This window comes from Arvicanthis niloticus, chromosome 11 (genome assembly GCF_011762505.2).
Source record: "Arvicanthis niloticus isolate mArvNil1 chromosome 11, mArvNil1.pat.X, whole genome shotgun sequence".
Classification (NCBI taxonomy): Eukaryota; Metazoa; Chordata; class Mammalia; order Rodentia; family Muridae; genus Arvicanthis; species Arvicanthis niloticus.
This window is the reverse complement of record NC_047668.1, coordinates 42710780-42732041: the sequence shown is the minus strand read 5'-3', so window position 1 is coordinate 42732041 and position 21262 is coordinate 42710780. Positions and strand designations below refer to the sequence as shown.

At 48.1% G+C, this 21262-nt stretch overlaps 2 protein-coding genes across 6 annotated transcripts in view; both read right to left on the bottom strand.

The window, feature by feature from the left end:
- The window catches only part of Slc66a3 (solute carrier family 66 member 3), a 30165-nt gene extending 28625 nt beyond the window's left edge, over positions 1–1540 (bottom strand). The window contains exon 1 of one of the 4 annotated variants that reach the window (XM_076942094.1): positions 1050–1540. In XM_076942094.1, coding sequence (XP_076798209.1) covers positions 1050–1192 — 143 coding nt within the window. In that variant the 5' untranslated portion in view covers positions 1193–1540. The remainder of the gene's footprint in view (positions 1–1049) is intronic. The other 3 variants (XM_076942095.1, XM_034514550.2, XM_034514547.2) reach the window with 3 other exon arrangements.
- A 2378-nt stretch (positions 1541–3918) lies between these two features.
- Positions 3919–12023, bottom strand: Cimip5 (ciliary microtubule inner protein 5). Of its 2 annotated transcripts, XM_034513785.2 has the most exons (4): positions 11457–12023; positions 8558–8597; positions 7258–7476; positions 6148–6285 (listed from the first exon to the last, which is right to left on the bottom strand). In XM_034513785.2, the coding sequence occupies exons 1-3, from the start codon at positions 11669–11671 to the stop codon at positions 7285–7287; spliced, it is 447 nt and encodes a 148-aa protein (XP_034369676.1). In that variant the 5' UTR covers positions 11672–12023; the 3' UTR covers positions 6148–6285; positions 7258–7284. The 2 variants fall into 2 exon arrangements, with proteins under 2 accessions (XP_076798208.1, XP_034369676.1); XM_076942093.1 differs by lacking the exon at positions 8558–8597 and having other exon boundaries at positions 3919–6285; positions 11457–12019.
- Between the last annotated feature and the right edge of the window lie 9239 nt (positions 12024–21262).

Below are 21262 nucleotides of genomic sequence, written 5' to 3'. Positions count from 1 at the left end.
AGAGGTAGCTATAGGCAGAGTACAAGATGTTGGGTTGGCACTCTGTAGGCATCCCTGAGCTTTCTAATCAGTCCTGTACCCTGAAGCCTCAGCTTCAGATGCCCATGAAGAACTTAGCAAACCAGAGGTCAAATAGCTCTCCTGACTTCACACCCGCATCCTCTGCCCCAGCCAGGCTGTCACTTCTGCCTTACCCTCACAGTCTCTCCCTTCTCTGAAATGCCCTTGTTCTATGCAGCCAACGGATTAGAGACCCTCCAGAGCCCTGCCTACCATCAAGCATCCCTGGAAAGGTACACCTTGAAGCACCACACACCCCCGCCCCCAATTCTATCAGATTGGGCGCGACCCACCGAATGGAAACAGGACCATTGGGTGACCGCGGGGTGCTGGTGTCAAACCGAGGGCTCAGCCTGGTGCAAGATCATGGGACGTGTTTTCCGTTTGCTTTTTCCAACCAAAGTTTTACAACTTTGCTCCTTACTCTTAACTACATAGCCAAGGCTACCCCGAGAACTTGGCTCCTGCAGCAGTCACAGCCCATCCCTACTGGTTGGACCCCAGCCCAATTTTCAAACGTCGGCCCAAGTTCCCCATCTTTCTCCCCACATGGAATCATCAAATCTTGTAACTCAAATAGATGAACACCTGATTTGCAGGCAGGAGTCGAGGCAAGAAAGAAATGTGAGTGGTGCCGGTGAGGTTAGGGATAGTAAGAGACTGAAGGTGCAAATGGTTTTGCCCGCAGCCAAAAGGTTGTCGTTAAGGACGTGTGTGTGTGTGTGTGTGTGTGTGTGTGTGTGTGTGTGTGTGTGTGTGTGTGTGTATGTGTGTGTGTGCGTGCGTGTGCGCGCGCGCGCTGACTTGGCTGAATCTATAAAATGAGCATGCTCAGGCAAATCCTGGGATTTGGGAAGAAGCAGGGGAGGTGGGTGGGAGCGCCCGAGTAAGCACCTCCTAGCCCTGATTCCTCCCCCCCCCCCCCCAACCCCGAGTTAACCCTTGGTTTCCAGGGCTCCCAATTCCTCGCAGGCCTCCCGGGACCTTACCCGGCCAGCTCCAAAAGTAAACTAGGGAGGCTGATGCCCCGCGCGCTGCGCGCCGCCAGCTGCGCGTATATCTGCGGCAGCTTGAGTAAGGCGCACACGCCCAGCGTACTCCAGTTGCAGAACCATAGCAGCCCGGCCTCCATTCTGCAGTCTCGGGCGTGCCGGGCCAGGGATCTCCGGGATCTTATCGGTGAGAACCGGAGGCTCAAAGTCCAAAGAGTCCTTCCGCCTTCCCGCTGGCCCGGCCCCGCCTCGACCACGCCCCGAGCTGCTGCACTGCTAGTGCGCTCCGTCCAGGAGTCTGCTCCACTCTGAGAGCACCGCTCTGGGCTCCAAGTACACCCCTCCGGGAGTCTGCTTGCCTCCGGATGCTACCGCTCTGCTGTGCTCTCCTCTGGGTGCGCACTGCCCAGGGTCTGCTCCGCTCCCGGTCCTCCCAGCCCCAGGGCGGTGGTTCTGCTCTGCCCTGCCAGGCTCTGCCAACTGCTGATTCACTTTCCGGATTACACCCACGAGTGATCCTCCTAACGGAGTGGAAACGCCGGAACAGACTAGCCTCCTCCGTGGTTGGATGGGCCCAGGGCCTAACCCCGAGGATATTCTGTTGAGATTTTCCACTCTCTACAAATTATCTTTTTTTTTTTCCTTTAGAAATTAAAACTTCACACATTTAAAGAAAAAGAAAGAAAGAAAGAAAGAAAGAAAGAAAGAAAGAAAGAAAGAAAGAAAGAAAGAAAGAAAAGAAATTAAAACTTTTAAAGCCCTTAGTCCAACCTTATCAGCATCCTTCTAGTCTTACAGGCCTAGAAAAGCCTGAGTGAGTCTCGGTGAGTCCTCTGAAACCCAGCCACACAAAAATAGCTAGCCTTCTGCTTGTTGGGAGGCTAATCTCAGTGACCTTGCTCCGTATGCTCAGAGGCTTGTTTTCCTGTTTTGTTTTGTTTTGTTGAAACAGGGTCTCATTGCAAATGCAGACTGGCCTTGAATTCAGTGTGTGTGTGTGTGTGTGTGTGTGTGTGTTTTGTCTAAGCCAGCCTTCAACTTCGGATCCTCCTACTTCCTCTTTCCAAGTGCTAAGATTTCAAGTGTGTGACACTGCACCAGGCCATTTATTATGTGGTTTGAGACAGGGTCACAGGACACATGTTGGCTTTAAAGTACTGATTTTCCCACCATCTTTTGGCAAATGCTGGGATTACAAGCTTGTTTCATCGTACCCTCTGAGAGCCCTCTCTTTCCAACCTTGCCTCCTCTTTTTATTTTATTAGGTTTTGTTGTTGTTGGCCTGTGCAAGAGCGTGTGAGTGCATGCTTGCTTAAACCAATGGACAACCTCAAGTGTCATTCCTCCAGTACTGTCCACCCCTTCTCCACCCCCAATTTTCTCTTTTTAAGGTGGGTTTTGGGGATTTAATTCAGGTCCTCAAAAGAGTTAATAGGGGATGTTGTGGTGCATTGCTGTTTCCCCTGGTTGGATCCTGCTCTCTCTGGAATGAGGGCAATTGTGATCACTGGCTGGAGACCTCAGGGTCCATTAGCATGCCCTTGGGAGGTGGGGTAGTGGAACTGTTACAAGGTCCCTCTCCTCTGCAGTGTTTATAAACTGTAAAGAGTAGCTTTCTCTGAGTTGCATGGAGGGAGGGAAGCTGACAACCTGACTGCAGTTTTCTTTCCTGAGTCATTACCCATGCAGGGTGGTGCCAGGTGCCTGTATCACTTCCGTTTCAGTAAACAATCCCAATAAACTCATTGGTTGACCAAAGCTGCACTTGGATGGGATTGATTCTTCAGTCTGTTGGAGCCCTAGCTGGGGAGAGTTGATGCCTCTGTATATCTCCTCAGGAGAAACACGCAACTGGGAGGGAACCTGGACACCCTTTAGGCACAAGACTGGAACAGGGGGTCATTTTCCCCACCTCTGGAGATCACTAGGTTATGAGGCAGAACACACACACACACGCACATGCACACACAAACGCCTACTTACATCCAGTCTGTGCAATTCTGTGCTGTAAACCAGCACACCTTCCTTCCTGCCTCCAGTCGTCATTAAGTGCACACACACAGTGAGCCCATATTTTAGCTATGTTGCTCATTAGTGGACAGTTCTGCTCACAAGAAAAGTAGGCAAGAATGGAGATCCCAGCCAGCAAGTGAGCTCTGCTCTGAGTTACTCCATATTGTGTAAGCAAGTAACCTTGCCCTTAGTGACTCCATTTTACAAGGTAGCAGTTTGTTCCATCTTGAGGCTAAGTGCTAAGGCAATGCTAACATAAAAGGACTCCACATCCCATATAGGCAAACAACCCCCTAAATCTGTAGGCTAATCAATAGCTGACATTTATCCACGTATGGCTTACCGGTCCATATTTATGCACTGCACATACGCTACTGGCCAGTGTGCTGTGCTCAGCACCGATCCTGGAAACAAAGGTGTTTGCTCTACACCAGGACTTCTTGAACTCTGTCCACTCACAGCCTATCTCAACTGAGAAGGTCCTATGCGACCCTGGATATAGAGCTATGAACAATGTGTGAGCAGGCTGTAGCTTGTGATCTAGCCTGAACACCTTTCTTGGGGCTTTTCCTTATGTCTCTTTCTGAAGGATGCTTTTCCAGACACTTTTGTCCCATTACTTCCCCAGAGGCTCTCCAGCCCCCCCCCCCCCACTTCCTTCACCACACTGGCTGCTTGTCTTCCATGTGGCTACTTACTAAACAAAGGACATGATTTCTCTTTTCTAAGATTTATAGTTTGCCTGCCCTGTTTTTCTCAAACTCTAGTTTTAAAAAAATCCTTGAACTTAAAAAAAAAAAGTGTATAAATAGAACACTTGCAGATAACAAATTAAATACTTTTTTAAAAAAAATTCTTTGGTTTACACATAAGTTTACAATTTATTAATGCTAAAAGCAGACTTGCATACCAAGATGGTTGTGTCATTTTTACATAATAAATTAAATCTTGGCTGAATATGATAGGACAGAAAATAGAACATTCTCAACATTTTTTAGGGTTGACTGATATTTTTATTATTTTATTTTTAAGTTTTTTAAATCTATTTTTATTTTATGTATGTGGTTGTTTTGCCTCATACACGCCTGGTGTCCATAGAGGCCAGAAGAGGACGTTGGACTCCCTGGAACTGGAGTTATAGTCATGAGCCACTATGTGGGTGCCAGGAACCAAACCCTAGTCCTCTGGAAGGACCTACAAGTACTCTTAACTCCTGAGCCATCTCTCCAGGCCCCTGACATTTTGATTTTATAATTCTCAATACACAGAATTCCCTTTTATATAAATAAGTAATATAAAACAACACAACACATTTAAGGATATTTAAAATTTGTTGGAAAGTTTTCTAATTGCAATCCAAATTCATTTTTTTTAAAATGAAACTTGAGGGGCTGGAAAGGTGGCTCAGTGGTTAAGAGCAGTGACTGCTCCTCTAGAGCAGTTCAATTCCCAGCAACCACACGGTGGCACAGAACCATCTGTAATGGGATCCAGCGCCCTCTGCTGGTGTGTCTGGAGACAGCTACAGTGTACTCATAAATGTAAAAAAAAAAAAAAAAAAAGAAAGAAAGAAAGAAAGAAACTGGGGGCGAGTAGAGCAGCAATTGTGTGTGTGCCTGTGTGTGCACATGTGTATGTATGTGTACACATATGTGCACATATGTGCCTGTGTGTTGTGTTTCAGACAGTAGCTCTTGAGATTGTGTGGTGTGGCAGCCTGCTAATTACAAAACATATACACTGTATGTTCAGAGCCATAGCTGCATTGAAATCATATAAAACCCTGGCCAGCACTGGCAAAAAAACCTGGGATGGTTATGTGTTTGATTTTGTCCAGAACACTTAACTTTGACCAAGTTTTGGGCCCATACACAGTTACATGGGCCCAGCTCAGTTGTGGAAGCTGGGTTGTGTGAACATCCAGTGTGATTGCCCTGCTCCTTACTATAACACAGATGCAGCTCACTGGCCATCTGTCACCTGACCTTTATTTCCCATTCTCTACAGTCCCTTTGACAAAGTTTGGGACTGTAGCCTTTAACCTGGGTCACTGCCTTGGCCCCCTTTGTCGTTCATTAAGTGACAAGGATTTGTCTCTGTCCTTTCCTGGCGGCTCTCAGGTCGTATTCCTTTGCTATCTGTCTGGTGGGAAGGCTCCTTGAATACACAGTTGATGTCTCCAGAGTGTCATTTTGGAAGGTACATCGTGTCAGCCACCCTTCTATGGGGGTGGGGTGAGGGGGTGGGGGTGTTCCCCATGAATCTCTAACTAAATGGTTCTAGGGCCTTTACTAATCCATACCTAAATTAGCTAGGACTATGTTAACCATAAGATGGGGATTTTCTGTTGTTCTTCATTCTATAGTCCACAAAAGAGTTTGGTACCTGAAAAAAATGTAATTATTAAGAGTGTGTGTGTGTGTGTGTGTGTGTGTGTGTGTGCACTCACATTGGTCAAGGGTATAGAGCCAAGCCAGGCTTGGCTTCCTACTTTCCTTCCTTTTGGTGTCCATATTGTCCTAAGTGTGGTGGGTAGGCAGCCCTCAGGCTGGCTCATGTGTCCCTCCTACATTATCTCATCATTTCTAGAATAGGAAGTTACCTAAAGGTTACTCCATGCCTTTATGCTGGTACTCATCCTTTATCACTGGAGTAGACAGGCAGCTTCTGCCACAGAGCAGAGGGAGGCAGGGGCTCTCAAAGAAGCAGTGGTTAGAGCTGAAGGGGCTCCTTTCCACTCTGCTGTGGCCCTCCCAGCCCAATCCCTTCTGACCCCCTGGTGCAACCCAGCCTGTGGGCTCTGAGCTGCCCTGTTTGACTGTCTAGATGAAGCTCCCTAGATTTTTCCATGATGCTGTGGAGATTTGGTACCACTTGGCTCATCTAGACTTCCTTGTTCTGGACCCAGAGAAAGAAGATGCTGGTGGCTGGACCCTCCACCTCCATTCCCTCAGCCTGTGGATGCGATAGTGAAGGTCAGAAGCAGGCACCTTCTTGGAGAGCCTGAAGATGATGCAGAGGCAGAGGGTATATGGGGTTGGCTGTGGCCTTCAGAGTGAAGCAGATACTGTATGTCTGCAGGCTCTCTTGGTTCGGCTGGCCCTGGTACTCTGGTGCTGAACAGCCTGGGCTCGTTGGCCAGCCCAGCCAGGCACCTGTTGGTCCAAGAAACTGGGAGACATGTAGACAAGATATCCCGGTGTGATGCTGCAGCCAAGGTCTGTTCATGGGAAAGGAGGCGGTGAGTTGCACTGTACGGTCCCTGCTGACCAATGCGCTCTGAGAAGAGCAGCCCCTGTGATATCCTTGAGATCTGTCTCTTCCCCTCCCCTGTTCATCCTCTAACTGGAGATGGAGGCTTAGAGGGGTATTGCTGCCCTGAGTCACACATCACAGAGAATTGACCAGGCTAGTCCAAATGTTTGGCATGGCTTCTAGACTTCATGGATAGTGACAAAAATACCTATGAAGGTGATCTGGCCCGAAAGGCTACAACATCTTAAGTGGCTGTGCTTCCAGGCTTGGGAGCCAGTGCAGGGGCTCTGGACCCGTGCCCGAAGGAGCCTAGGTCATACTGGGGCAGTATCACATGACCATCAAATGCCTGCCTTGGGTTGGATAGGTACAGGGGTAACTGTTAGGGGCTCGGTATAGTTTTACTACGTGTTTCTGGCATGAGCATACTTTGCACTACTCCACCCAGCACACGCCCAGCCCCCCAAACAGCTATTTCTATTCAAGTAGACGTCTGGGAGCGAGAAAAATAAGTGAAGACTGGGGCTGGAGAAATGACTCGGCAGTTAAAAGCACTTGCAAAGGACCTAGGTTCCATCCTCAGCATGCACATGGTGATTCACAGCCACCTCTAACTCTAGTTCCAGGGGATCCAATGCCTTCTGTGGCCTCCAAGGGCATCTGCATGCAAAGACATGCCCGAGGTACCCCAGCACCCGCAGACAGACCGAGGCAGAAGCTGTGAGCAACCTTGTGGTTATGAGGTCAGACTGAACTCGCTAAGCGTGCTTCCGACCTTAACACTGGGCTTTCTTTCCTGAATCTCTGGGGTCCTGAACTGGAAGGTCTGAGGTTCTGTGGTCCTGGGAGGGTTTCTGGAATCTTCCTCATGCCCCGTGTGGGACTGAGCCAAGAGCACCTGTAAGGGCTTCCTGCGTTTTGTTCACGCCATACCCACCTGCTGTGGCCAGTCCTGAGAGCTCCTCTACACAGGCTGCAGCTCATCCTCTGGCTTCTTCTTCCGTGTGCCTTCCACAAAGAAGAAGTCCATGTGGCTGAGGGCTCTCCCCAGGGGTGTGTCCACCCTGCTGCCCACCTCCCGGCTCGTGGAGCAGGGGACGGTGTCTGAGAAGAAGGGCACACTTGCAGGCAGCTCCCGAGGCTCCTTCTTATTTCCCTGAGGGGAGGAGACATCCCAGGTCACACACCTCATGGGATAAAGAAGCTGTGTGCTATGTTTGAGTGTTCCTTGGGTGCTCATATCCCTGTCTGGAACTGGAAACCAGGATGAGAACTAGAAGGGATGGATCTTGACACCATTCATTTCAGTCAGAGTGGAGGGCGGACTAGAGATGTACTCAGGGGACTTGGGCACACATTCCTACACACAGCAGACTCCTTCACTAGGGGAGACGCCTCCACAGTAAATGAACCACGAGACCAGGTCTCACTCTGCAGCCCTGGCTGGCCTGTGACTTGTTATTAGGAACAGACTGGCCTTAATGCTACACTGATCGGCCTGCCTCTGCCTCCACAGTGCTGGGATTAAAGGTGTGCATCACCACAACCGGCTCACTTGTCTCATTTTTATTAAAACCGGCAGAGCTGCAGAGAGAGCTCAGCCACTAAGGGCTAAGGCTCATACTTCCAAACGTCAAGAGTTCAATTCCCAGCGACCATATTATGAAAAACTGTCCCTCCACACTGCCCTTTCTCGCCTACGATGAATATACAAGCACACACATAGAGAAACACACACATATATGTGTTTCCCCTCCCCTCAAAAAGAAAAATATATCTTTAATTGGTTGGTTGGGTTTTGTTTTTTGTTTGTTTGGGTTTTTTTGTTTGTTTTTTGTTTGTTTTTTGTTGTTGTTTTGTTTTGTTTTTGAGACAGGGTTTCTCTGCATAGCCCTGGCTATCCTGGAACTCTCTATGTAAATCAGGCTGGTCTCAACCTCAGATCCACTTGATCTGTCCCTCAAGTGCTGGGATTAAAAGCACGCGCCACCACCTCCCAGTGAAAATACATCTTTAATAAAATCAACAAATACTGGGTACTTTTTTTTTCTAAATGTTCTATATAAATATTTTCTTTTTCCATTAGACCCCTAGTTACTTAGAACAACATTTCTATTCCTCACTTCTATTCTGCACGGAGCACAGAGTAGGTCCTCAAAAATTTTAGTTAAATGAAGAGAGAAAGAACAGATGTCCACACTGAAGGCAGTTTTCTAGAGGTGGGGGTGCTGTCTTACCAGAGGGTCATAGTCTTTCAGAAAACCCCAATTCTCAGCCCTGGAAAAGAAAGCACAGGATTGTGAGGGTGTTTGTGTGTTTGTCAGTGCACACTGGTGTTTTGCTGGCATGTGTGTCTGTGTGAGCGTGTCAGATTCCCTAGAACTAGAAACAGTGAACAGCAGGGAGCTGTCGTGTGGGTGCTAGGAATGAAACCCAGGCCCTTTGGAAGGGCAGCCAGTGCTCTTAACCACCGAGCCATCTCTCCAGCTCGACCGTGTCTTGTTTGTTTGTTTTCTGGAATATCCTGAGAATTGACTTCTACTATGTCTTTAAGTCTTTACATTACCATGGAGGAGTTAAAATGCTATGTAACTACAATAAATGCCAAGTGCCCATGCTTTATTTGTGGAGCAGCACACAGAGTGACCAGTTACTTTTTCTTTCTCGTTTTTTTTTTTTTTTTTTTTTGTAATTTCCACACATTCTTCTTACTCCAGGTATGTTTAGCACTTCAAGTTTACATGCTCCTTATTTGTTCATTTGTTTTAGACCAGGCTAGCTCAGGACTCATGATGTAGCTGACAGTGACCTTGGCCGCCACCTCGGCCACCACCTCCTCCTCTTCCTCCTTCTCCCCCTCCTCCTCCCTCTTCTTCTTCCTCCCCTTTCTCCTTCTTTTTCCCTTCCTCCTCCTTCTCCTCCTCCTTCTCCTCTCATTTTTTAACTTGAGATGGGGTCTTACTGTGGTCCCGCTGGCCTGGAACTTTCTATGTAGACCAGATTGGCTTTGAACTCACAGAGATCTGCCTGTCTCTGCCTCTGCCTTTGCCTCTGAGTGCTGGGATTAAAGGTGTATACTGCTACACCAGGCAGCCTTGACCTTTGGGTGGGTTCTCCTGACTACCTTTGCTGGGATTATAGGCTTTGGTCATCACTGTTTGTGATGGGTTGGATGAGAATGGTCCCTATTTTATGAGGATGGCTTATTTATTTGAACACTTGGTTCCTAGTTGGTGGACCTGTTTGAAAAGGATTAGGAGGTGTGGCCTTATCGGAGGAGGTGTGTCACTGGGCTGGCTTTGAGGCTTCAGAAGCCCATGCCACTCTCGGTTGCTCTCACTGCCTTGTGCTTATGGATAAAGATGTGAGCTCTCAGCTACTTCTCCAGCAACGTGCCTGCCTGTCTGCTGCCATGCTTTCCACCATGGTGATCACAGATTCCATCCCTCTGGAACCATGAGCCCCAAATTAAATACTTTTTAATAAGCTGCCTTAGTCATGGGGTTTTATCACAGCAATAGAAAGCAACTAAAACACCATGTTAGGACTCAACTTTACATATTACAAGTTTTTAAAGAATGCACATGTATGCATGCATGAGTCTGCGTACTGCACATTGTGTGCGAAGTACCTGTGGCGAGCAGAAGAGGGCGCCAGATTCCTTAAAACTGGCGTTATGGGCAGCTAGATGGAGGTTCTAGCAACTGAACCTAGGTCTTTGGTAAAAACAAGTGATCTTAACCTTGTTTGATCTTGGTATTGGCATCTCTCCAATACCAAGTTTGCGTAATTTTTAACAAAGTTTTTTTTGTGGGGTCAGAGTGGTTTTTTTCCCCCAAAGGCCATTAGGAGGAAAGTGAATGGCCTGTGTCTGTGCCTCTCCTGTGTTCTCACACCACAACCAACAGAGAGGATGGATGCTGCCAGATATTCCCAGGACACCCCAGCTACCTGAAATCAATTCTAAAGCATCAGGGAGCACCCTCTAATCCCATTCTATCTCTCTAGGGACAGTGTCTGATTGCACAGCTTGACAGCTCCACGGCAGTACTGTCACCAGTTGACAGCCTAGGGTTGTGCTTCTGACCACCTAATGGGGGCAGCGTGGGGGGAGGTACCAAAAGCAATCAGTGAGCATCAGCAGGGCTGGGGAGAACTTGGATTTCTTGTGTTAGTGGAAACACAAAACAGTGAAGCCATTATGAAAAACAGGACAGTCCCTCCCAACTTTGGGAAGACTTATCTGAAAAATGGGAAGCCAGACCTCAAAGGGAAATCTGCTCTCCTGTTTGCTGGGACACCTAACAACAGCCAAAATGTGAAAACGGTGAGAGTTGAAGCAGATCAGAAAATGTGGTATACTCACAAAATGGAATATTACTCTGCCTTGGAGAAGGAAATTCTGACATGTGCTTATGCGGATGAACTTCCTGACAGAGTGACTGCTGCCACCCTGACTCTGATAGCCAGACTAAAGGAGGGATGAAAAGAAACTAAAAAAGCAGCCACTGGCGTGTGCATTTGGAAAACCTTCATCTAGACTTTCACAACAGCTTTGGGTGGTCGCTCAGTAGCCATCTTCCTTCCCATTGGGCTTCAGACACGCCACGTTCTTTGGTTTTGTCTTACAGACTTCAAACACATACTGGGCATACAGCTCAGAGTCGTAATACTTGCCTAGCCTACCTGCTTCTCTTGGGGTCCTGGAAGGGAGGCCCCCTTGGAACCCTGGGCAAACCTACCGGGCTTCCCCTGGTATCCTTCGCTGAATGAAAGCACGAAGGAGGCTCCCCACCCCAACTCCCACTCCAGGATTGCATCCTGCCCCAGGCAGTGCCATGGCTTCCAGCTGCCAGCTTCCTCCCAGAAGAGGAGGGGCAGAGAGATTGTTATGTGGTAGGAGACGGGACCAGAGCCCTGGCTATGCCTATATTCCCACTTATCTGTTGGGAATGAGGCCCCAGCTGCTTCAGCCACAGGCTGGGCCTAGGCTGGCCTCTCTCACACCCTACTTCCATGTTCTCCCCCGTTCCATATATTCTGAACCCTTTCCTCTGCACTTTCTCAGACCCCAAGACAGATGGAAGTGTGGGAGGTCTCAGGGAGAAGGGAAGGGGGGAGCGAAAGGACACTCACCAACGCCGCTGGCCTCTTGCTTCGGCTTCCACAAGCTCCCTCCACAGCTGGTCCTGCTGCACACCCGGGGCTAGGGTCCCCTGGCAACCACCAGCGAGAGCCCTGCTTGCTGCAGGGCCATCCCGGGCGGCGGAAACTGAGGCAAGCTGCCTGGTAGGGGCAAGTTTGTACCCAGCTGATCGGGTTCTTGGAAGTCCAGTGTGTTGACTGCCCATGGGGGACTGGAGAAGCAGTAGAGGGAGAGAAGAGAGAAAAGAGAAAGACTGGTTGAGATTCGTCTTATCCCAGGATAACCTGCACAAAGTGCTCCTGCATCGTCCCCCACTAGAACTCGAGCTCAAAGAAAGTGGCTGGTGTGGAAAAGAGCAGCATCTGCGCCCAGTTGTGTTTTGCAGCCCTGCTTGTGTTGACCGTCGCCCAGGGAACAGGAGATTGCCAAGTGCGCATAGGGCGGAAGGGGCGGATCCGATGTGTGCCCTCCGAGGACATCTGAGCCACTTGGTGGAGTGCAGATGGTAGGTGCTTTGCCCAACTCTTCCCCTGGGAGGGAGAGGGAGACAGTGTCTGCTAGGTCTCTGAAAATTGTGAGTGCTCCGTGCTCGCAGATCTGGGACCGCTGATAAACTCGAGCACAAGCCTGTGCTGCCCCCTGGTGGAGAACTCAGGCTCCCAGACGAAGGGACAAGAGACCAGGGGCATGAAGTGAAGACACCTCTTAGTTAGGGTTTCTAATTGCTGGGATGGAATATCATGACCAAAGCAAGTTGAGAAGGAAATGGCTTATTTGGCTTCACTTCCACATCGTAATCTGTCACTGAAGAAAGTAAAGATAGAAACTCAAATAGCTAAAACCTGTAGATAGCAGCCAATGCAGAAGCCATGGAGGGGTATTGCTTACTGGCTTGCTCCCCATGGCTTGCTCAAGCCTGCTATCTTTTTAAAAAGATTTATTTGTTTATTTTATGTATATGAGTGCTCTATTTGCATGTACACCTACATGCAAATAGAAGAGGGCATCAGACCATATTATAGATGGTTGTGAGCCATCTTGTGGTTGGTTGCTGGGAATTGAACTCAGGACCTCTTGAATAGCACCCAATAGCTATCTGTACAGCTGAGCTATCTCTCCAGCCCTCAGCCTTTTATGTTTTAGAACCCAGGACCACCTGCCCAGGGATGGCACCACACATAACGGCCTGGGCCCTCCCCATCAATCCCTAATTAAGAAAATGACTTACCAGCCCATCCCTCTCACTGTAGCACTCAGGAGAGCCGGCCCTCTACCTTGTCTGGGCAGCACAGTGGAGCTGTCCCTCATGGTGAAGGCAGGGCTGATCCATCCCTAAGGGTATGAGAGCAGGAGAACCGGCCCAACCCCTTGAAGGCTGCAGCCTTTGGGAGAATGGGCCACAAGCCTTGACTGGGCAGCACAGTGGAGACGGCTCTGGAGGTGTGGGTGCAGATGAGCTGGCCCAGAGGGCACAAGAGCAGGAGAGCGGAACCTGCCTCCTGCCTGTGCCAGCACTGGGTGGTCTAGCTGGAGCAGTGCCGGAGAGCTCACCCTGGAGGTGCAGAAAAGGAAGAGTTGGGGCTCTGACCACCTCAGTTACCACCTGGGCCCAGATCCAGGGCTCTGAATTGGCCCACTCCAAAATCTATATCATTTGCAGATGGTTGGGACACATGAAAGGGCCAGTCCTGCTGTTCCAAAGCTGCAGGATCTCCATGGCACAGGGCAACAGCAGGAGAGCCAGGAGGAGTCCTGATGGGGATCCAATACTGATGGTGTCGCAGAGACCAAAGGTCTGGAACCACACCAATGGCTCATTGCAATGAACATTTGCAAGTGAAGATGTGTGGACAGAGGGATGTACTGTGGGACACACTGTGACACATTACAGCTTCTAGGATGAGATGTTTTCTATGCCTATTTCCCGTGCGTGCGTGCGTGCGTGCGTGCGTGCGTGCGTGCGCGCATGCATACACATTTATTTTGGGGGGAGGTTGCAGGGCAAAGATGGATATGAGACGGGGGGGGGGAGATGAGTGGGACTGAAGTGCATGGTGTGAAACTCACAAAAAAATCAATAAAAAGTTTTTTTTTTAATGGATTGTGGAGGAAGAAAAGAAAATGCCCTACAGCTGGATCCTATGCAGGCATTTTCTCAACCGATCCTCCCTCCTCTCTTTCGACTCTAGCTTGTGTTAAGTTGACGTAAAACTAGCCAGGGCAGGAATGTATGTTTCTTCTGAAAGCCCAGAGAGCCCACTGTGTCCTGTCGTTGATATTGTTGAGTCTCCCAGCCACCCGGGCAGCATTTGTAGACCTAAGCCCTGCATTGAGTCACACTCAGTCTCACAGTGAAACCCGGTCTATGGGAAGAATTCAACAGGGGTGACTGTCCAGGTGGCCTGGAGTTTAGCTCATAAAAGACACATTGAGGACTTCTGTTTGATCCCTAATCCCAAGCAACCCAGCTCCCCCTCTCCTTTGCTCTTCCTCCCATAACTGGGCAGTTTTGTGGGTGCTGATGTCTCTGGGGTGGCAGCTGTATCCCTGAACAGTACTGTGATGTTGGGTCTTCACCATGCTTGGGGACAGCAGGTCTGGCTGGCTCCCTTGCAGCCCAGAAGACTTCTTTTTCTTGGAGAGAATGAAGGCTGTTGCCCCTGAAAAGTCCCTTCTGTGTGTCAAGCAAAGTTCTTACCAGGCTGATGTGGGCCGTGGCACTCAGCAGTTAGGGACAGCCATGTGGTTTGCTGGGATGCTCCAGACCTGGTCCCCTGCCTGTGTTCTCCAGTGACAGGAAATGCAACAGCACAGTAAAGCAAGCAGCCAGGCATTTAGAGCAGCTCCCACACTGGGCCAGGTTGTTACCAAGTGTGGAGAATGAATATTTTCACAGGAGTTGTTTGTTTAAGGTTAAAGTTTAAAGCCAAGGAATGCATATGTGAGTACACTGTAGCTGTCTTCAGACACACCGGAAGAGGGCATCAGATCCCGTTACTGATGGTTGTGAGCCACCATGTGGTGGCTGGGAATTGAACTCAGGACCTCTGGAAGAGCAGTCTTAACCTCTTAACTCTTAACCACTGAGCCCTAATTCCACCCCCGAGGAATGCAATCTTAAACTGTCTGGGTTGGTTCTTCTCTGAGCTGATCACAAACCTCTATCTTAAAGAGAAACTCTGAGGTGCGAAGCAGTACACTAGCTAGTTTATCGTCATATCTCTACTTTCCAGGATTGCTTTTTGAGTGGAATTGTTCTGTATTCATGGCTTCATGATGGCTGATTGTTGGGAGCCAACTTTAAGTAGAAAGCGGCTAGAAAGCAGCTATCAACTTTGCAGCCATCTCGAACCATATACCCTGATAGAGACTTGTTTTTCAACAGCCTACAACAGTTGAGCACACTCTGACAAACATCTTGTTTATCCCACATAGCTTGTTTTGCTGTTTAGTGACCCCAGCTGCATGGTGCACGTGGTAAAGTGTCTTCACCTGTGTTCTCCTGCTTGTGCTTATACATACCCAGGGTTTCCTTGTAATAGGGTCAATAGGAGAAGTGTGTAGGAGGTGAATAGGAGGTGTGGATATAGTGAATGGGAGACAGTGAAGGAGACTTGACTACAGATCCTCTGGCTTCTCACTATTCTTCGTGTTGCTTGCCCCTCCATCCCCACGCTCTCTCTTGACCAGAGCGCTTAGCCCCAAAGCGTGGGGCAGTGCGGTCCTCAACACTGATTGTGTCCCTGTGAAATCCAAGGGCACTGTGTCTTTTGGGGCATGGTGAGATCTGCCTCCAGGTACACAGCTCTGGCTGTGGAAAATTCATCCTATGGGCATATTAGTAAGAGATAAAGTCCAGATGAAGAAGGCTGTCTAGGGGTCTCCTCTGAGACACAGAATGAACCCAGCTTTGGAATTTAGTTGTTACTAAAGTCTATTGGAAGACTTCCCAGATACACACTAATTAGCTCTGAGCAAACACCCACAGCTTCCTGGGAGCCTGGGCAGAGACCAGGCCAGGGCTGACTTCAACTCGGATGTAGGATGGGAAATTAACTAATATATCTGTCATCTCAAATATTGTTCTTTGTTAAGTTTACATCTCTCTATCTATCTATCAATCAATCTATCTATCATCTATCTGTCTACTACCATCTGTCTGTCTATCTATCTATCTATCTATCTATCTATCTACCATCTATCTGTCTATCAATCATTTATTATGTATCTATCATCTACCTATTTGTCTGTCTGTCTATCTATCTATCTATCTATCTACTAGCTATTATCTATCATCTATCTATCTACTATCTATCATTTATCTACTATCTATCTACTATCTATTATCTATCATCCATCTACTATCTATCATTTATCTACTATCTATCTACTAGCTATTATCTATCTATCTACTATCTATCATTTATCTACTATCTATCTACTATCTATTATCTATCATCTATCTACTATCTATCATTTATCTACTATCTATCTACTAGCTATTATCTATCTATCTACTATCTATCTATCTATCTATCTATCTATCTATCTATCTATCTATCATCTGGGGTATGGGGCACACATATGCCACAGTAGGCATTTACAAAAGCCACCTTGGGTCATTCCTAACATCTTGTGCATCTTGGAAGTGAGAACTCTCAACCATCTTCAAGGAGGAGTTAATGACGTTGATACTGATCCTCCTGTGATGGGCAATCGTGGAGTAGGTCACAGACATGCTTTAGAACCACTGCGGGCATATGATGCACACAACTTTTACTATTTCCAGACATTTATTTTGTAGAAAAACTCACTTAGATGTGCATCTGTTTAGACCATTCTCTGCAACATTAACTGTGTTAGTAATTGAGAAAGAAGGCGGTAGCCAGGGCGGGAGAGACAGCTCAGCAGTCAGGAGCATTCACTGTCTCTCTCTGTCTCTCTCTGTGTCTCTGTCTCTGTCTCTCTCCCTTCCTCCCTCCCTTTCTCTCTCTGAGATAGGCTTTGCCATACAGCTCAGGGTAGCCTCCAATTCACGACCATTCTGCCTCAGCTCCCCCTACCTCATGTATGCACGAATCCTCTAACTCAGCTGCTATTGTAGTTCCAGGGAAATGTTGGTGATCTACCCCCCCCCCCCCCAATAAATAGGAGCTGATTTGATGCAACTCACAGCAGGGTCTTTGTTCTAGTCAAGCTAGCTCAGGCCCCTCCAATGCACCACCATCATGCAGGACGGTTTGGTGGTGGAAGAGCCCTGAATATCTATGGGACAAGTCTGTATGTAAGCAGCAGGCAGGGAGTTGGTGTGCTAGCATCTCATTGGAAAGCTACTGTGGCCTTTAACATAATTGGCTGGTGCAGGGAGTCACATCATAAACTTAACTGCTGCTTCCCTCTGCATTGGTGGTTGTTAAGCAGGAGGTAGGTTTGTAACCTGGGGGTGTAGGTTTGTTGGGGGAATAAGCTGGAGACGCTGGGCTTGTTGAGGGTGTAACCTGGAAATGCTGGTCTTGAGGATTAGCCCAGAGATTGGAGCTAGGCTCCCGTTTTGTTGGGAGGCAACTTGGAAACTAATGCTAGGTACCAGCCTGTTAGTTTACTTGAGCTCAAACTTAGGTTCTGTAAAATGGAGTCTGAATATAAAATATTTGACCTCTCACTATGATGACTCCTTCTACTCTTTAAGAGAATCCTGTTAACGTCTTAAAAAAAAAAAAATGGCCCCACATGGGTAGAAGAGAAAACAGTATTGTGAGTCCAGAAAGTTGTGTTAGCCCAGACTCTGGATATAACCACTGGGCTCATGTGACAGGCTATGAGACAGTAGACATCGTCCCTAAAAATCTCTCTTGGATTCGGAATTCATTTGCTAGCCTGCCATGACAGAATACCACATGGTGTCTGGGTTTATGGGTTGGACTCCTGAGAATTGTTATGAATCAGACCATTTCTTAGTTGCTGTCCTGGTTCATATTTCATCCCAGTCCCTAGGAGGCCAAGGAAGGAGGGTTGTGAGTTCTAGGCAAGCCCGGGCTATTTATGGAGACCATCTTAAAAACAAACCAAACATAACCCCAAACCATCTAGTAATCTGCTCCCACAGGTGTGTGTCAGCTTCAACCTTCGCCTCCTCTCGTGTGGACAGGAACAGCCCTATCTCAGGGAGGAAAGAAAGAAAGAAAGAAAGAAAGAAAGAAAGAAAGAAAGAAAGAAAGTCAGTCAACAGATTTAATACTTATCCAAGGTGCAGGCCTAAGAAGAGCACCTCGGTCCTCTCCCACTGACTCTCTCACTGACTTGGAAGGCATCTGCTCTGTTCAGGCTGCAGGGATCTGGTACAACTGGCTGACACTTCCCTCCTCCTCCTCATGTCTCCTAGGAGGCTCCCAGATGAATTGTAGCAAGTGGACATGCTACAATTTCATTCCAAACAAACCTCTGGGAGACAGCTAAAGCAATTCTCTGGCAGCTAATTATATTAGCAACAATACCAACTGCAACCAGTTGCAGGCTGTGACGATAGCTCAGTTGGTAGAGAGCTATGGAGGTTATCCCAGCATTGCATAAACTGGGCATGGCAGCATAAGTCAGCAGTCCCAGCGCACGAGAGGCAGAGACTGAGGATCGGAAGCTCAAAGTTGTCCTCAGTGCAAAGTGAGTTTAAGGCTGGTCCGGAAGCATGAGATCTTGTTTCAAAAATTATACAAATAAATAAAATAACAGTTTAACGTACTCCGTGTTAGAAACGTTGGCTAGCATTTCTCACTGAGTCGTTCTAACTGCTCTGTGAAGCTCAGCTGGTTACATATGCATGTAGGGGCAGACTCCCTGGGTCAGAAGCCGGCAACCTATCCTGGCACCTCAGGCAACAAAGCTGTAGTTGGTATCCACAACTCTTCAGCCTGGTCGTCGATGAGGAAGAACACCCTGAAGTTTTACTTTGGTTTTCAGAAATAACTGAGGATATTTCAAGCGTTGGGAAAAAATTCTGGATTATCATCTTCATTTTCTTTATTTAGTTTCCCCAAAATTCTGTTTCTGATGAGCAGAGCAATGGTTGAGGAGAGTAGGCAGTGGTTGCAATGCGTACTTTGGGCAGCAGGGGGCGCCCAGTAGCTTTGTATCCTGCATGCTGCTTTGCGTTGTTACTGTTTCCTCTCAAGGTAGCTGTCTCTCACTCTCGCACTCTCCCTCCCTTCCTGTCTTTCCATTTTTTCTTTGTTGTTTTTTGCTTTCTTTTCTACACAGGGTTTTTCTGTGTATCTCCACTGTCTTGGAACTTGCTCTGTACACCAGGCTGGCCTTGAACTCAGAGAACCACCTGCCTCTACCTCCTGATGGCTGGAATTAAGTCCTCGCCCAAGTCTCAGGACAAATCTATCCCAACTTGCTCCCAGCCTGGGCCAGGCTTAACTAACAGCTTGGAGAGTTTGGCCTAAGATCCTGGTCAAAGCCCAGTTTTTTCACTAGCTGGGGTAATTCAGGGGTCTTGCCTGGGTGCTCCAGTAGGGGCTGCACTGCCTGGCTGAGTAGGGGTAGCCATGCTGGGTAAGGATATAGGTTTGCCTGGGGCCTAATCACTCCAAAGTGCAGTTTATAGCCACATTGAGCCTGTCAAGATACAGACTAGGACTGGACACCAACCTTCTCAGGCCTCCAGATCACTGGCCCCGAGTCTAGGGGTGTCTCAGTTTCCATGACCACTGTGTCCTTATTGCCCCCTCCTGAATCCTGAGCCCAGGGTATCCTCCATGTTGAGGAAACATTCTGACCTCTAGCAGGTCTGGGGCAGCTCTCTGATGATGCAATCTAGTGAAGCACCGAGCTGGGCTTCTGGACGCAGGAGGAGCCAAAGTGAGGCCACCATGAACAATGCCACCTCTAAGAAAGAAGACTGGGAGTTGGGGGAGCTCAAAAAAGGGATATTTGGCTTTCACAGTTGCCATAGTTCTGGGAACACAAGCTGACTTTTCAGGTTCTGGGGACAGGGAGGCAAAGATCTAAGGCCTTTCCAACCCGCATGCTGAGGCTGTGCTGGGAGATTTTATCCCTTAGCTCAGCTGTACACATCACTATGACCTGTGGGGCACACACTATCAGGCCCCTGTGTTATAGATGGAGAAAATGTCTCAGACGGAAGAAAAATCAAGTCGAAAGCCTCAGGGAGAAAGGTTTACCACTTGGACTTATGTCCAAGTCAGGGTTGAAGGGCTGGCATCTCCTCTCTCAGGCTTTACTCTCTTTCAGAAGGTGGAGTTTCTCTTCTTCCCTAACTACGGGGTGGGGAGGGGCAGGAAGCCTTGTTGTACTGTTAAGTTTTATGTCAACAAGACACAAACTAGAGTCATCTGAAAGGAGGGAGCCTCAGTCCTCCATAAGATCCTGCTGTAGGGCATTTTTTAAATTAGTGATTGTATTAGTCAGGGTTCTCTAGAGTCACAGAACTTATGGGATGTCTTTATATATTAAGGGAATATATTGCAATGACTTGCAGTTTGTAGTCTAACTAACCCAACAATGGGCAGCTGCGAATGGGAAGTTCAAGAATCTAGTAATTGCTCAGTTTCACAAGGGTTTCACCTGGCCTTCTGTATAAGCTGGGATCCTGAAGAAGTAGGTTCCAACAGATGTGCTGGCAGTAAGTGCAAGCAGGCAAAGAAGAGTGAATCTTCCCTCTTCCAATGTCCTTATGTAGGCCTCCAGCAGAGGGTGTGGCCCAGATTAAAAGTGTGGACCACCATACCTGGATCTAGAAATTGCTGTGTCCCAGGTTGGCCTTTAACTCAGAGATCTGCTTGCCTCAGACTCCTGGGATTAAAGGCATGTACTACCTTGCCTGGGCCTAAGCTTTTCATGGCCACTAATGCCTCAAGATCTCCATGTCAAGATCTGGGTCAGAAGCCTGTGTCTTCCAGCCTCAAGATTGGGATCACAGGTGAGCCCTCCATTTCTGGATTGTAGTTTATTTCAGATGTAGTCAAGTTGACAACTAGGAATAGCCACCACAGTGATTGATGGGGGAAGAGCCCAGCTGGTTGTGGGTGGAGCCATCCCTGGGCTGATGGTCCTGAGTTCTCTAAGAAAGCAGGCTGAACAAGCAGCACCCCTCCATGGTCTCTGCATCAGCTCCTGCCTCCAAGCTCTTGCCCTGACTTCCTTTGATGATGGAACTATGTATGGAACTGTGAGTAAAACAAACCCTTTCTCCCCAAGTTGCTTTTGGTCATGGTGTTTGATCACAACAATAAGAACTCTAAGACATGTTGGTGCCAGGATTGTGGGGTGTTGCTGTGACAGACCCAACCATGTCTTTGTGGAAGAGCTTTGAAACTTTGGGGTCCCAAGACCATTGAGTGTTGAGAGATCAGTGGGCTGATGTGTAGGAGCTTGGGAGATGATATTTGGTCCTGGTGTCTCACCACAGCAATGGAAACCTAAGACACTGAGTTTTGAGGAGAGCGTGGGTTTGGGAACAAATTACAGGATAACAGGATACAAAAGAACATGGGGGCTATAAGCCCAAAGCGGATGGGGAAATTCTTCCTTTACTGATGGAGCTGTCACAGCTACTATTATTACACTGCCAGCACTTGCCTTGCTTTGTTTACCTCCAGGGTCGTCCATCACTGCTTTATTGGATATGTTGGTTCTACAAAACAGTGGGAAACCTGTCAATCAGGAGGGGATCCCTTGAGACTCCACAAACAAAAGCAGCCCTCATCTTAGGGCACAGGTGCCCATCTGAGGGAAGAGCTTTGCTCTGGAGTTCCCTACTAATCAGGTTTCAATTATG